The sequence below is a fragment of the Malania oleifera genome, chromosome 9, assembly GCF_029873635.1.
Source record: "Malania oleifera isolate guangnan ecotype guangnan chromosome 9, ASM2987363v1, whole genome shotgun sequence".
Taxonomy (NCBI): domain Eukaryota; kingdom Viridiplantae; phylum Streptophyta; class Magnoliopsida; order Santalales; family Ximeniaceae; genus Malania; species Malania oleifera.
The window spans coordinates 76,754,862-76,770,822 of NC_080425.1; the positions used below are offsets into that span (position 1 = coordinate 76,754,862).

General features: G+C 34.7%; 1 protein-coding gene across 1 annotated transcript in view; it reads left to right on the plus strand.

Annotated features, from left to right (window-relative positions):
• Positions 1 to 15,424, plus strand: part of LOC131164011 (plant UBX domain-containing protein 8) — a 50,052-nt gene extending 34,628 nt beyond the window's left edge. Inside the window, exons 9-11 of the mRNA XM_058120905.1 lie at positions 8,235 to 8,378; positions 8,455 to 8,511; positions 15,035 to 15,424. Of these exons, the coding sequence (XP_057976888.1) occupies positions 8,235 to 8,378; positions 8,455 to 8,511; positions 15,035 to 15,142 (309 nt within the window). The 3' untranslated portion in view covers positions 15,143 to 15,424. The remainder of the gene's footprint in view (positions 1 to 8,234; positions 8,379 to 8,454; positions 8,512 to 15,034) is intronic.
• Positions 15,425 to 15,961: the final 537 nt, after the last annotated feature.

Sequence of the window (15,961 nt, forward strand, 5' to 3'; positions counted from 1 at the left end):
TCTAAATGAGTAAAGGATCATGCAGATCTGTTAGTTTTAGTATTTGCAATTAGAGAATTCTGCAGTTTTACTAGCCCCTCTGAATGTTGACATTCAGAAGTAATTTGTAATTAGAAAATAATTAGCGTGCCAATTTTTTTTTGTTTGTTGATTAGCAAAGAGAAATTATTTAAAATGAGGCATCAAGGGGATGCCACCCAAGTACAAAGAAACAGCAAGACCCTTATTGGAAAGCATCAAGAAAATCAAGGATGGCAAAGGGGTCCCTTTCAAGCAGCCCAGAATGCCAACTAGTGATTGTAGCTATCCAATGATCCATGATAGCCTGAATAGGAGAGAGAATTCCTTGAAAGGCTCTTCTATTCCCCTTCTCTCCACATGGCCCAGAAAATAACAAGGGAAATGAGGGAGAGAGATCTTCTCCCTTACTAGATCTGATCCCTTTCCAAGCCCACAGTTTCACCTCCCACTGTAGCTGCAGTTACCCATTTCTGATTTACAATGGAGATGGCTAAGTTCCACAATTTCGTAGTCCATGAACAATGCAGGAGTACGTGATCAACTGATTACACCAAGCATAAAAAGCATCAAATGACAAGAGGGAGACCTTTTTTCTGAAGATTGTCTATAGTATGGATTTTTCCAAGAGAAGCTTCCCATGTGAAAAAGGCAACCTTTGAAGGGGTTGCCTTTCAAGGGAAGTTAGGCTTCGTTTGGTCCCCCCTTGTGGCTTTTTAAAAAGACCTTTGAAAATGGAGCTGATGAAAATGAACTTTTTGATATTGTTTTAAAATAGTTTGAATCCCTTGTGAAAAAGGAGTTACTATAAAAAAAAAAAAAAGCTGGCTTTGAGTGTTTGGTAAAAAAGTTGTAAGGTGCCTAAAAGCATTTAAAATGGCTAAAATGGATATATATATTTGGGAAATATAATTAATGCATTGATAGTTTTGTAATATTTGAAAAAATTAAGGACAACAATGGAATTGAATAATTTGTTCGAGAAAAAACAGTCTTTTAGCTTTTAAAAACATCAAATCTGTAACTTTAAAAGCTCACCAAAAAAAAGTAAAAGCTGGAAAACTTATTTACCAAAAATGTTCTACCTGGATTTTACTTTTAGAAAGGAAAAATTGAGACAAATTTTTTTTTTTTTGGGCGGGGGGGGGGGGGGGGGGGGGGGGTGGGGGGGGGCGGGTGGGTTTCCCAGCCAGTAAACTAAGGTGTTTATAAAAAGAGCAAACAGTGAAGTTGCCATCTTTCCTCAAAATTTATTTGGGCTCATCGGAACTGGCCTGACGATGAAACTTATAAAGACTGCTGAAAAAATCTGTAAAAATATCATATTCCCAATCCAAAGCATTTTGTTGTGAAAAACGAATTGCATAGCAGAATATTGGATCAAACAAACGCAGATCAAACAAACGCAGCATTCAATGGTAAGCTATACAGAAACAATCCACAGCAATTAAATAAAATCAATAACAACAAATACACAAGGAATTACGAGGTTTGGCAATGCTTACATCCACGGGAGAAAACGGCAACAATTTCACTATCTTCTTGTCCAAAGGACATGAACAATACATCAACCATTTCAAATACATCACAATCAACGTATATATAAAGTTTCCGGAGGTTTTCCCTCCAAACTCCAACCAACGTAACGTCCCTTATTAAAATTTGAAATCTGCACTTGGTTTCCCGAGCCAAACCGCCAACGGTTTCAGGCAGAGAGTAAAATCTCTCAGACACTGTTCCAAACCGTCAACTGTTTTTTCTGCTGTTACTTGATTTCCTTTATGTTTTCCCTTTGTGCATGTTTTCCACTCAGTATGTGAGCCACATATCACAACAATCTCCATCTTTGCGAACATATGCCCCTTAGGAGATGTTGAAAACATATACCCATTGCTCCACCTTGACCTTGGGACATTAGGTTGGGATCGTCTCTCTTCTAGCAACTCGAGACAAAAACCAAGTCTAAGTAAGGTTTGAACTTGCCCGTGGCAACTTTGGCTTCTGCCATGAACCCCGATTCAATTGTAGATGTTACACCCGAAGACTGTACCCTGGACTTCCAACAAGTAGGCCTTCCCACAACAGTAAGCATAAACCCTGTTGTTAACCTTCTGTCATCAAAGCCCCTTGCATAGTCTGTATCAACATACCTCACAACTGATGAACCATTCTGTTGCCTGCCGAAACACCCCATTGCACCAGCATATGGGGCCTTTGACATATCCCGGACATCACCGTCCGTCCTTGGGTATCGAGCAGTAGAAAATTTACATTGATTCTTTACAAAATCACCCTGAGATGACAAACAAAATCTCCATGTAGTTGTGTCCACAAAGCCACCCTGAGATAACACCAATCTCCCTGCAGCTCTGTCCTTGCGAATATTGAAACCAAGACTCTTCTTGGCCGTACCCAAAATCTTAATGTCAAAACCTTTCAATAGAGTTCCCAACTGATTAGCCTCAGTTAAAGCCTTCCTAGCAAATAACATGTCATCCACAAACAACGGAAACATCACCCCTTTGCATCCTATCACCCTCTTTTCTACTGGAAGCTCCACTAACTCCCACATTTGATTCTTATGCAATAACTTCATCTCCTCCACCATAACATTCATCCATCTATTTTTCCTTTTGCTGTGCACTGCAACTTGAAAAATAGTAGGGACCTTGCTGTTGGTAGTAATGAATGCATAAAACACCAGAACATCAAATTTATACTTGAGTGGTGGCCTGATAGTGCATCTAGACCCGTTGTTTTCTTGTTGGTATTTTGAGTTAAAACTCTCTGCAATATGAACCATGTCATCTCTGTTCTGAGTTTGTAACTCCGCCTGCATCACAAGTTCATTGTTGCTGTAGTTTTCTGACATCTGTATCTCTTCCTTTACCCGAGTACGTAGCACCATGGCTTTTACACCAAAAATTATGTTTCCACTGATCACCACCTCGTTTTCATTGGATCACCTAGCTTGAACCCACCTTTCCTATACCCTAGAAAGATGTACTATTTGGATATTACACCAAGCCTAGATCTCACCTCACTAGAAACGTGCACTTGTGGACGTCCAGTCAAACCAGAGTAGTCGACCGCAATACCTGCCCACAATTATGTTGCAACTCTCCCATCTAGTGATACCTTTGGCGATCAGTCAAACGAGAAACGCGCCATACTCATTGACTTCACCAAGAAGTTACTTGCAAGCCTTGCATACAACCTGTCCTGCTCACAAAACTCCTTGAACTGAGCAGCGTACTCAATACCAATGTCTGACCTGAAGATCTCTCTCTAGGTTTGGTTTTCCATCTCAACCACAAGTTAAACCTGGCAAACACCTCTAACTTGTGCCGCATGAGATACACCAAGACCCTTCGTGATAAACCCACGAAATACATATGTCCACCTCTTGATGATATCCTCATCGGTCCTCAAACATCAGAATACATGTAGTCACCCATATGCCTTAACCGCATATGCCACAGAACATCTGATTCAGATTCTACAGCTGCAGCTCCACCTACAATTGTGATATCTTGCAGTGCATAGATATTTCCTGCTACCTTTTGTCCTTTCATCACCATCAAGTTGCCTTTATACACTTTCATTATCCCACTTTCAGACTTGTAAGTATACCTGTTACAATCTAAAATATCCAATGAAATCACATTCTTCCATAGATCCGGTGCATGCCTTACATCACATAAATTTCTCACAACACCATTATCCATCTTTATTTTGATATTTCCTATTCCAATTATTTTGCATACAACATCATTTCCCATTAGAACATAACTAGAATTAACTTATTTGTAGGGGCTGAACCAATTTCTATTTGGTGTCATGTGATAAGAATATTCGGAATCTAGGATCCAAGAATCCGTGAGGCATTCTGAACTCGATGAAACAAATAGCATATTGCTATCACTGCTCCCTGAGTCTCCTTCCACTACATTTGTTGATTTTGACGAATCCTCTTGATTTTCAGCATTCCCTTTCTTCCACTCCGGACATTTCGGTCGTATGTGCCCAATTTTCTCGCACTTAGAACACTTTGTCCTTCTTTCCGGACTGCAACTGAGACTTATTACCACTCGATCCATTCTTGAATTTTCCTCTCACACGCTTATGGTTACTCTTCACTACAAGCCCTTCACCATGTGAAATTTCATCGCTGACCATTTTTCTTTGCTGAAAACCGAGCAATGCGCTTGTTACCTCTTCCAACTTCAGGCTTTCTTTGCCTCATGTTAGAGTAGTAACCAAATTCTCATACGTGTGAGACGTAGGTAGGGAATTCAATAACATTAGCGCCTTGTCTTCCTCCTCGAACATCACATCAACACACATCAAATCACTTACAATCTAATTGAATGCATTGATGTGTTGGTTCAAATCCGAACCCTCCACCATCTTAAGCCAATACAACTTTTGCTTAAGAAACAATTTGTTCGATAAAGACTTAGACATATACCAGCTTTCCAGTTTTTGCCAAACTATTGCCGGAGAATCCTCATCCATGATGTGATACAACACATCATCAGCCAAACAAAGTCGGATGGTTGATACTGCCTTTTCCTCCAATTCATTCCAACTTGCTCCATCCATGCTTTCCGGTTGAATTCCGTATAAAGCCTTCACCATACCTTGCTGCACTAACAGATCCTTCACCCTTCTCTGCCACAAACCAAAATTTTCGGTTCCATCAAATTTGACAACATCAAATTTTGCAGACTAAGTTCTAGAGGACATTACAATAATGCTCTTATACCAATTTGTTGTGAAAAACAAATTGCACGGTGGAATATCGAATCAAACAAATGCAACACTCAATGGTAAACTATACAGAAACAATCCATGGCAATTATATGAAAGCAATAACAACAAATACACAAGGAATTATGTGGTTCGGCAATGCCTACATCCATGGGAGTAAATGACAACAATTTCACTATCTTCTTGTCCAAAGGACATGAACAATAAATCAACCATTTCAAATGCATCACAATCAACGTATATATAAAGTTCCCAGAGGTTTTCCCTCCAAACCCCAACCAACTTAACATCCCTTCTTCAAAATTTGAAATCTGCACTAGATTTCTTGAGCCAAACCATCAACGGTTTTAGGCAGAGAGTAAAATCTCTTAGAAACTGCTCCACACCGTTGACGTTTTCCCTTGATTTTCTTCATGTTTTCCCTTTGTGCATGCTTTCCACTCAGTATGTGAGCCACATATCACAACACATTTCTTATTAAAGGAATATCCCAAACAATCCCTTGATTGGTAAACTCCCAAGTGTTGGCTAATAAGGGCATCTTTGTTGCTCACAAGTCTGAAAATGGAAGGGAAAGAGGAGCTAAGTTGTGAATTACCACACCAAATATCATGCTAGAAGAAAACATCAGCTTCATTCACCCCATGGAAATAAATGAGAGTGAAGAAATTCTTCCATCCCCTTCTCATGTATCTCCAAACACCTGTACCATGAGATTCCTTTGAAACTTTAGAGGTCCAACCATTATGATAGAGACCACACTTGATAGCAATGACATCCCTCTAGAGGTTATTTTTCTGAGTCATGAATCTCCAAAGCTATGTCCCCAAAAGGGCCTTGTTAAAGATAATAAGAGATCTGAGACCAAGGCCACCCTTTTGTAAAGGTTGTTTTGCCACTTCCCATTTAATAAGATGATTTTTGAAAACCTCACCCGTGTTCCCCCAAAGGAATCTTCTTTGAATACCCTCCAAGCATGCACTAGGGATAGGGAAAAATTAAAAGAGATATGAAGTAAACTGGCAGGTTGGACAGCAAACTTTAATGAGAGCGAGTCTGCCACTTTTGACAAGAAGTTCTTTTTCCAGAATACCTTTGTCCTTAAAACTTTTCAAACTTGTCAACAATGGGAACCCATATACCCTTGACCTTAAAATTTGCCCCCAAAGGGAGGCCAAGATAGGGGATAGGAAAGGCACCGAGTTTATAGCCAAGGATACCTACAAGTGAAGGACCACAATTGCTAGTCCCCAATGGAATGATTTCACTTTTACACAGATTCACTTTAAACCCTGAAACTGTTTCAAAACCGAGGAGGATGTATCTAAATTAAGAATTTTCTCTGGCTCGTCCTCAAAAAAATGATAGTGTCATCTGCAAAAAGGAGGTGGGTGATTCCCATGGAATCATTGTTCTTTCCAATGCTAATGACCCTTTAGAAGGGCACCTTCATTTGCACTTGTTATCGTAAGACTTAGCACTTCCACGATGATAAACAGAAATGGGGAAAGGGGTTCACCTTGCCTTAGACCACGAGGCGATCTGAAGAAATCAGTAGGCATCCATTAACCAGAACTGAAAAGGATGGTGTTGATATATACTGGCGGATCCATTTGCACCAAGATTCCCCAAAATCCATTCTTTGAAGAATGTACAGCATAAAACTCTAGTTAACATGGTCAAAAGCCTTCTCCATATCCTGCTTGCATACTGCTCTTTTCCCATCCTTGATGTAGGCATCAAAAACTTCATTTTTTATCAGAACATCATCCATGATTTGCCTCCTTACAATGAATGAGTGCTGGTGCTTAGTGACAACTTACGAGACTGTATGTTTGAGACTGGTTGCCAGGACTTCAGGTAGGATTTTGTATAAGCTGCCAACCAAGCTGACCATGCGGAAATCTTTGATATTGCAAGGCCCTGGTTTCTTAGGAATCAGAGAGACAAGGGCAAGTTGATACTGGACACAAAATTGCTGGTTCTATGGAAGTCCTTGGAAACCCCAATGATGTCCTGCTTGAGAAAATCTCAGTACCTTTGGAAGAAAGTCATATTAAATGAGTGTATGCTGTGGTGGTTGAAGAGGAGTGATTCCTAATGGGCCATAGGTCATCATTTTATTACCTCGTGTCTCTTTAAGCTGTTGCATAATTGGAAGCTGATGTTTAATATATGTAGTGATATAGGCTACAAAACAAACTTTATCTGAACTGTGTTGGTGGAGGCAGATGATGTGCACCATAAGATGGTCCATTACTTTTTTAAGTTTCAACATTTGTTGTGACTACTTCTGGTAGCAAAATTACTATTTAGTGTTTGCTGCTTGGTTTAATTGTGGCTTCATTAGTTTTACTCTCAATGGATAATTTTCCTGAAATTCTCAATGCTTCTTAAGTAAAAAGAAATTTCAATGGAATTTTCAATGTCGATGTCAATTTCAATTTTAAAAAAATGATAGAAGTTAGTAGTGAGGAATGTAATTTTATGAAACTTTAGAAATTATTAATAGACCTAACAATGCAAAATTTTGTACTAAAATATCATAAATTGAAAACATTAATGACGAGCATGTGGTGCATTATCTATAATACAATAATCATATTAAGCGTATTCATAAATGAACTTAATAAATCATTTAATTTTAGTTGTGCAAGTCTAACTATTTTTGACATAAAAAGTTGAATATCTATGTTCAGTTTTGCGAAGCATTTAAAATGTCCAAAAGTTATCATTCAGATCCTTCTTGCTATACTATATTTTCAATGAAGTATGAGATTCATGAAGGGAGAAATTTCAATTTTGGGTCTTGAATCTCAAATTTTAATTTCAAGGAGATCTTGTTCTATAGTTAAAATTTTTTATTTTTTATTTTTCTGGAAATTTGAAATTTCAAGTAATTTTGGGTGATGTGGAAATTTTGACCAAAGTTTAATGATATTGATATTGATATTGACTGCATTTCAACTTCAATGGTGGTGGGAAGTGGAAATTTTGACAATTTTGTGGTAATTTAAGACCATGATGGAGAGTTTTAATTTTACTATTAACTATTAGTGCTGTAAATATTCAAAATCAGTTCTAAATACGATCATGACTCATGGGTATTATTTATTACATGTCTTAGTTATAAGCTTTTTAAATTATAGTCCTAGAACTGTGATCACTAACAATTATTATTTATTTTTTTCCGGGACAGTTTCAAGTTTTGTCTTGCATTATTTTGTGCTCTTTTTCATTTGTTAGAATTGAAATTGTGCATCTTCATCATCAAGGCAGTCTAGTCTAAGATGCATTTATCCAATCAGTTGACACAAAAAATGCTCCAAATGCAGCTGCATATTCCTGCTGGAAGTGAGAAAAAAAAAAGGCATTTCCTCGGCAGGAATATTTTAATCAGATTTGTTTGAAGTTTTGATGTGATATTTAGTTCTTACTAGCAGGAATTTGAGAGAGAACTAGTAGCTAAAGAGGCTTCTCTTCCTGAAGAGCCAGCATTGGATGATGAAAATTCTGTAACTCTTCTTGTACGGATGCCTAATGGCAGCCGTCGTGGTCGCCGATTTTTAAAGTCTGATAAACTGCAGGTAAATTTTGTGATGAGGACATGTTTTGTTAGTTTCTCTCACTGAATATTTGACTAACTCGATTTTTGTTTTGCAGTCCCTTTTTGACTTCATTGATGTTGGTAAAGGAGTCAAGCCTGGCACTTACAGACTGGTAATATTTCATCTGTGTGTTTTTTGGTTATTCTTGATGCTCTTTGGTGATGCCCTTGAATCAAAATAACCAGATAAGTTTTAGGCCAACTATGACATTTGCATGCCAAATGACTACTTTTATGCTCTGGTTTGATATTGAAGAAAATCATCATCTTTAACAAGTCTAACTGGAAATTCGGTTGACTATGCTAAATTCAACTGTTTTAACTTTAGATGTTGGTTGTGTTGGAGTTCTCTAAAATTCTAACTTTTATCTTTTTGGGTTAAAAGGAAAAAAGTAATAAGTTCACGTAATTGTGAAACTTTTGTAAAAATTATCTTTCATTTAATTGACTAAAGATTGAACTTGGGACTCTATTTACTCATAAAAAATATTATGCATCCAAAGTGATTGCAAGTAAATAATCTTGCGTATCTATCCAAAATTTCAGAGTGAGAACTAAAATTTTAATATAGATTAAATATTTTTGTCAACAGATTATTGATTGTGATAATCAAGTTTAGAAATTACAATAGGAGAACTCTGAATTATTAATAGGAATTTATAATTTTCTTGCCATAACTAAAGCATGATATTTATAACATATAGTACTAGTGAATTACATTTTTTTAAGTTAAAAATTTAGAAAAATCAAACCCTTGTTTTGCTATAAAAAAAGATTAAACCCTGTTTTACCTAAATTTAGAAGAAAAACTTCAAATTTCATCTTATCATTAAAATGATATTTTAAACAAATTGATAATATCTTCTTGAAACTAGGCTTTTTCAAAAAAAAAAAAAAAATAAAAATTAACTATAAAGTATTCTTCTATAAGAAAATAAGTTTTTATTTGATATTTGACTATATTATATTTACTAATAGACCTCAATTCTTCTTAAAATAAAAAATCTTAGGAAGTTATGTTGTATGGGTGAAAAAAATTATAGGGAGTCCTTATTGACTTGAAAATCATCAAGTAAAGTTGGTGTTGAACTATTATGTGATGTACATACATCTATAGTAGGATATCAGTAGTAGGTTTGTTGATTCAATATTTTGAAAAAAGTCTTGTGAAAGTGATGTTGAAGTCCCAAGGGGGGGGGGGGGGAACCGGGTATTTTAAACTTTTAATGTGCGGAAGCTTGATTTATTTTGAAACTTATTTATCATGTCCCCTTTTTATTTCAATCACCAATGAAAAATTAAACAGCAAATGACTATACCAATGAGCAATCCTAAATGTATATACTCAAAACATAAGGCTTATTTTATTTCCAGCAGATTAATATAGGTGAATAGATATTTAACCATACAAATATTAATCTTGAGTTTAAGCAATGAATATGTCAATATCAAACAGTCCCAACAAATTTAACCAAGCAAATATTCTTCTTGTATTTGACCAAATAATCAACCAAAAAGAAATTATCTCTGTCAATTAAATCAATTCAGAATTTGCAACTGCAGCAGCGTTTGATTTCAATATGTATTTCAATCATTTTATACATCCACAAATCTATCTAAGCATTCATACCAATCCCAAATCAATAAACCATTCAAACAGATAAATATCAATTTATATGTGCGAGAAATTTAAGAGATAAGGGAAAGAAGAAACCAATTTTTTACAAGGTTCGGCGGCCTGCCTATGTCCTTGCCTCAAGTAACCCGCTGTGAGGATTTTCTTTACTCTCTTCGTTAAATAGGTGGAGTTTCCTCTCTCTTTTTGCAGTAGGTAGAAACACCTCTCTAGTAAGAACACTCCTCTTGCTAGTTCGTATCTATCCCTGAATCGAAAGGTCAAAAAGCAATACAGCAGATTTTCATACAGTTAGAATACTCTCTCAGAAGAGCATATTTGTACAATATAAAATGACTAAAGCACTCTCAATAACAAGATGTAATGAAGCTCAAGAGAAATCTAGGGTGTTTTGGGTTGAGAAATATGAAAACCGGAGTTTTGCTTTCAGCAGTGAAGAAGCGCACAACAGCTTTAGGGTTTGAAATCGATGAATGATTTTTGTGCGATTGGATTTGATTGGCGTTGCCCTAACACGATTGGGGTATCCCTTAAATAGTGGGCTTTGAAATCTGACCGTTTTCTCAAAGTTTGGAAATAATATATTCTCAAAACGGTAATAAATCGCGCTGTTTAAAACTTAAACCATGATACTTCAGTTGCCTGAACCGTTAAGAAATAGGAATTTCAAAACAAGCAGTAGCCCTTCAGTCGCCCGAACCTACACTGTCTGGGCTTCTTCCATGGCAGTACCAGTTCGGCCGCCTAACCCAAAAGCCCGGTCACCTGAACACACTGATTCCAGACCAGTTTGTTTAGTTTGTTGTGAAATTAATTCAAAACTCTTTTGTGTTCTTTTAAAAACATATTTCAACTTTGAAAAGACATTTTCCAAGTTTTTGAAATAGGTCTCTAGGACCAGATTTATCCTATGAGCTTCGTACACAATCTTAAAATTAACTACTTACATGAGACTTCTAATACAATATACATAAAATAAAAAGTGTCTTCATGTCTTGAAGCTTTAACTTCATCCAAGCTTGAGCCAATCTTCATTTAGCTTTTATTCTTCATGGCTTGTAAGCTTTAAATAAGATCCATTGTGCTATCATTTTGCTTGTAAGATATAAAACCTGAAACTTCACTTGAATGCACAATTAGATTCCTTTGTTTGTTATCATCAAAACCGATATTAAGCCTTAGTAGGCCAACATCTTGCTGTTCGTCACAAGAAAACTATCACAAGTGATGTGGAAGCTCATGATTTGTTGAAATTAGTTGACTTTTTCCATACAACAAATTTCAAGGTATGTTTTAAGATATTTTGAAGAAATTAAAAATTTCTTTGGTAGCATCTAAATTTGGACTTCTGAATTTATAATGTTACACGGGCTTGAGTTCAAGAAAATAGTCTTTCGGCATAAAAGCTAGGGTAAGGCTGCATACATTGCGACAACCCTCCCCCTACCCTTGCAAAAGTAAGGATCCTTGTTTTTTGTTTTTTGTTGTTGTTGTTATTTATTTATTTATTTATTAATTTTTTAACTTATATATGGAGAGCGCTTCTAAATGCATGATTGTGTTTTGAATATTTATTTTAATATAAAATCAAATTTATTGTTCATTTTTTTTTGGATAGCAAAAGAAGAGATTTCATTAGAAAGAGAAGAATTTACATAGAGGAGAATAGGAAATCTCTCATCAAAATTCTGGAAAAATCCAGAAAACTAAAAACACACAAAAAAATAAACAAAAAATTCCTCCTATTTTTCCAAATTTTTGAAAAACTCGCTTACTTAAGGGTCAGTTTGGATCAAGAATTTTGCTTGAGAAAAGTAAAGGAAAGAAAAATAAAAAAGGAGGAAAGAAAAATAAGAAAGGAATTTATTTTCCACAATATTTTCTCTTTATATCAAATATCACTAAAAATGAAAAATTATTCTAATGTGGTTAAAAATTAACAAAAACCAAATGTTAAGGATGTGTAAAATTAAAATTTTGTTTATTGATTTGTTTTTTTTTTTTTTTTTACTTACCTTGACAACCAAACATGTGAAAGTGAAATCCTTTATATTTTCCTTTCCTTTCCTCAATATTTTTCAAGTTCCAAATGGACATAAAGCATCTGGATCCAACGCACCATAAAGAGGCCAAATAATGAATCTTCTCCCAAACCAGCTGCCTGTTTAATTTTATCCCTGAAAAAATTTGTGCATTGCCCTCCTACCATAAACCCCACATCACTGCAAATAGTTCACATTCCTTTGATCAAATTTATTATTCATTTTAATGATTTATGACATTTTATGATAATTTTAGTTTTAGAAGATGACCTATTGGGTTTTCCTTAATTTATTTGTTTGGTTTGGATAGGAACAAGGGTCTTGGAAAATTTATGAGTAGGGGATTGACATCATAAGTTATTTATCTCCTAAGAAGATTAATGGCAAGGAGGAGGGACTTGCATATGGTTTTTATTGACATAGAGAACATATGATAGAGTACCTATGGAGGTTTTATGGTAGGCTTTAGAAAAGAAAGGAGTATGCTGTATGAATGACTAACAACTATCGTTAGGACTATAGGGGGAGAGTAAAGAATTGCCAATTACAATAGGTGTACATCAAAGTTCTTCTTTGAGCCCCTATTTGTTTGCTTTGGTGATTGATGAAGTCATGAAGAATTTCAAAATGAGATCCCATGGCATTCTATTTTTGCAAATGATATTGTTTTGATTGATGAAAGCTGAAGTGGACTAGAATCTAAGTTGGAATTATGGAGAATAGTTTTAGAGTGTAGAGGTTTTAAGACAAGTATAATTAATATAGAATATATGAAATGTAATTTCACCCATGTGAGGAGGAATATTTAAACTTAATAATCAATAATTCAACAGTATCAGTAGATTTAGATGTCTTGGATCTATTATGCAAGCGGAATGAGAAATTGAAGAGGATGTAGTACATGTTAAAGAAGGTTGGGTAAAATGGAGTGCTTTAGTCTATATGATGATTATAAGACCCAGTCATGCTATATGGGTCAGAAAGCTAAGCAACTAAGAAATGCATATCCAAGAAGAAAAAGTTGTTGAAATGCAAATGCTAAGGTGTATGAAAGGTATCACATTGAAGGATAAACAAAGGAATGAACAAATTCACAATAAATTAGGCATAGCACTGATAGAAGATAAGATAATGGTGGGCAGCTTACATGGCTTGGGCATTTGAAACATAGATCAAAGTAGTGCACTAGTAAGGATGAGTGAGCTAGATTGTTGTGAATGGTCTAGGTTGGAGTACTGGATTGTTTAAAAAAAGAAAGAAGAGTTAGGGGGTAGACTTAAAACAACTTGGAATGAGATAGTGAGAAGGAATTTAACAGTGCTGAGGAGGATATAAAGAATACACAAAATTTGAATTTGGTTAAGGGTTCTCTAAAAATTTGTTTTTGGAAGTGTATCCAAGAACACTCTTGAAAAATGCAAGTTTTTCAGAAACGATTTTAAGGTGTTTCCTGTGTTTTTATATATAGTTTCTGTATACAATGAGGATACAATGTGTGGGGTAGAACCGACTTTTTATTAATATTAATGATGATGATGATGATAATAATTATTGTTTTATTAACACATTGCTCCTTGGATCAACCTTAACCAAATGCGGTTTCACTACTTCCATTCCTAGAAACTATTCTGAAGACCGCTATCTAAACACATTTTTGAGTATAAAAAATACAAGATACAATCCCTCGTTTTCATTTTTTAAAGACAATAATACGACAACTTGATTTTTGGATCCTTACCTCTCCTCAGAAGGACAATTTTTAAACTTTTTGGCGTAACTAGCATTTTGATAGATAGTGATAATCAATGATGGCTGTAAGTTATTTATTGAACTTCAATGGTTAAATCAATGAAACTTTCACCAAAAATTTAATGAATGCTCAACTGAGTACAACATTGTATTTATCTTAATGTAATTTTATTTAATTAAATCTTTGTCGCATGTTTTGTTTTATTTTTATTAATGTAATCTGTACATTTTCTTGACTGAAAATTTTCACTTGATATATATATATTTTGTACCTGGTTTAGCAGTTAATTTCTAAGTTTATTCTAATTTCAAATGAAGTCAACATTGGTACACGATCGTCTTAATATTTATCTTTTATAAATTAGGTTTATTGTTCATTTAAATAATAGTCACATTTTTCCATAGTTTTAGAAGATGCCAATAGTTTGTAAAGATGCTAGAGGGATTTAATTGATCTGAATTTTTTCAAGATACATCTTTTTTTCAAGATTCAATCAAATGAACATTATCTTATTCAAAAAAGATAAAGATGTTTTTGTGCAAAAATGATTGACATTATTCGTAGTTCGCAAAATTTTCAGGTTCAAATGCTAAGCCAACGAAAAGAAGTTTTTTCCACATGCAAATTAATATAATTTTAGTTAAATTTAAATCTTTTTTAAGAATATTTTGTCTCACTTTTAAATGATGGAAGAATTTTTTCACCTGTGATATTTCGTATGCAAAACAAATGTGCCACCAAACGACACTATATCTCTTTCAATTAATTGACAATGTTATTGTAGAGAATCCCCATTGTCTTCCCTACACTGTTATTTCCTCCACTGATATACATAATTTATCTTACATTTCTCTTTTTTTTCTTTTTCTTCTTTATGCTATCATATAACACCAGATTCGGAGCTGCATTACTATTAACAGACTTTTGTCTGAATAACATTCAGATCTAGTATTAATCCAATATTGTGGGAGAGACTTCTTACTGAAACTACTTTGGGCCGATTACTTTGGATGTCGGTGTGTTAACATGCTACAACATAGATTGATGCCTTTGAGAACTATAGATGAAACTATTTGTGAAATTTGTGGATAACAATGAAAAACCCTTTGTGTATGGTTATGGTTACAAGAAAAGAAAGACGATGCATCCTGGTGCATTTGTGCATGTGATTTTACTTAATCTAATGCTGCTGTACCTTAAATTGACAGGTGAGGCCATATCCTCGACGAGCTTTCAGCGATGCGGAGTGTGCTTCCTCTCTCAATGAACTTGGCCTGACCAGCAAACAGGAAGCTTTGTTCTTGGAGTTGATTTAGGGTGGGAGAAAACCCCAAAATTGTAGAAATGCGCTGGGAAAATATATATATACATAAATATATTTTAGTTCATTTATAATGAAATTATGAATGTTACTGCTACAAGTCTGGGGCGTCATTACCTTTCATTACCTGTTGGGAAATATAGAAAAGATACTTGCCGTGGTCTCGCGTATATGTATAGAAAGAGTTGCTCAGTACTTTTTAGGGATTAATGATTAATTGTGGTTGATAAGAAGTAGAAAATAAAATTTATTGATCCGGACTGATAATTGGTGCAAAGAATGTGCCTACGAAGATAAATGAAAATAAATAGAACTATATTATCAGGAATTGATTGTTTACGCAGTGAGTTGTAATGAAAAATAGGAAATGGTTATGTAAAAAAGCTTTTGGAGTTCACAAGACGCATGAGAATTACTTCTACTTTTCTGAACTTCACTATTAGAATGTCTGCTCGTATTATTGTTCTTATTCTTATTTTTATTATTGTTATTTTCATTAATTTTTTTAAAAAATATTGAACTGAATATGCAATAGATTTTCACTTGTCATTTCAACAAATTTAAAAAAAAAAAAAAATTATTTTCAGTAGGTTTTAATTTTATTCATATTTGTCCCTAGTTACAAGGCAATAGTTGGAATGGTGCATTTTGTTAAAAAATAATAGTACTGTTTATTATTTAAACATAACGACGCTTATTTTATTATTTGGTCCTCTTTATTAAAAAAAATTTAAGATCAAATAAATGTGGTTACATTCTCTTTGAAATTTTTTTGATTGGTATGTGAGCATGATTGTGGCCTGTAGTGGCCTTT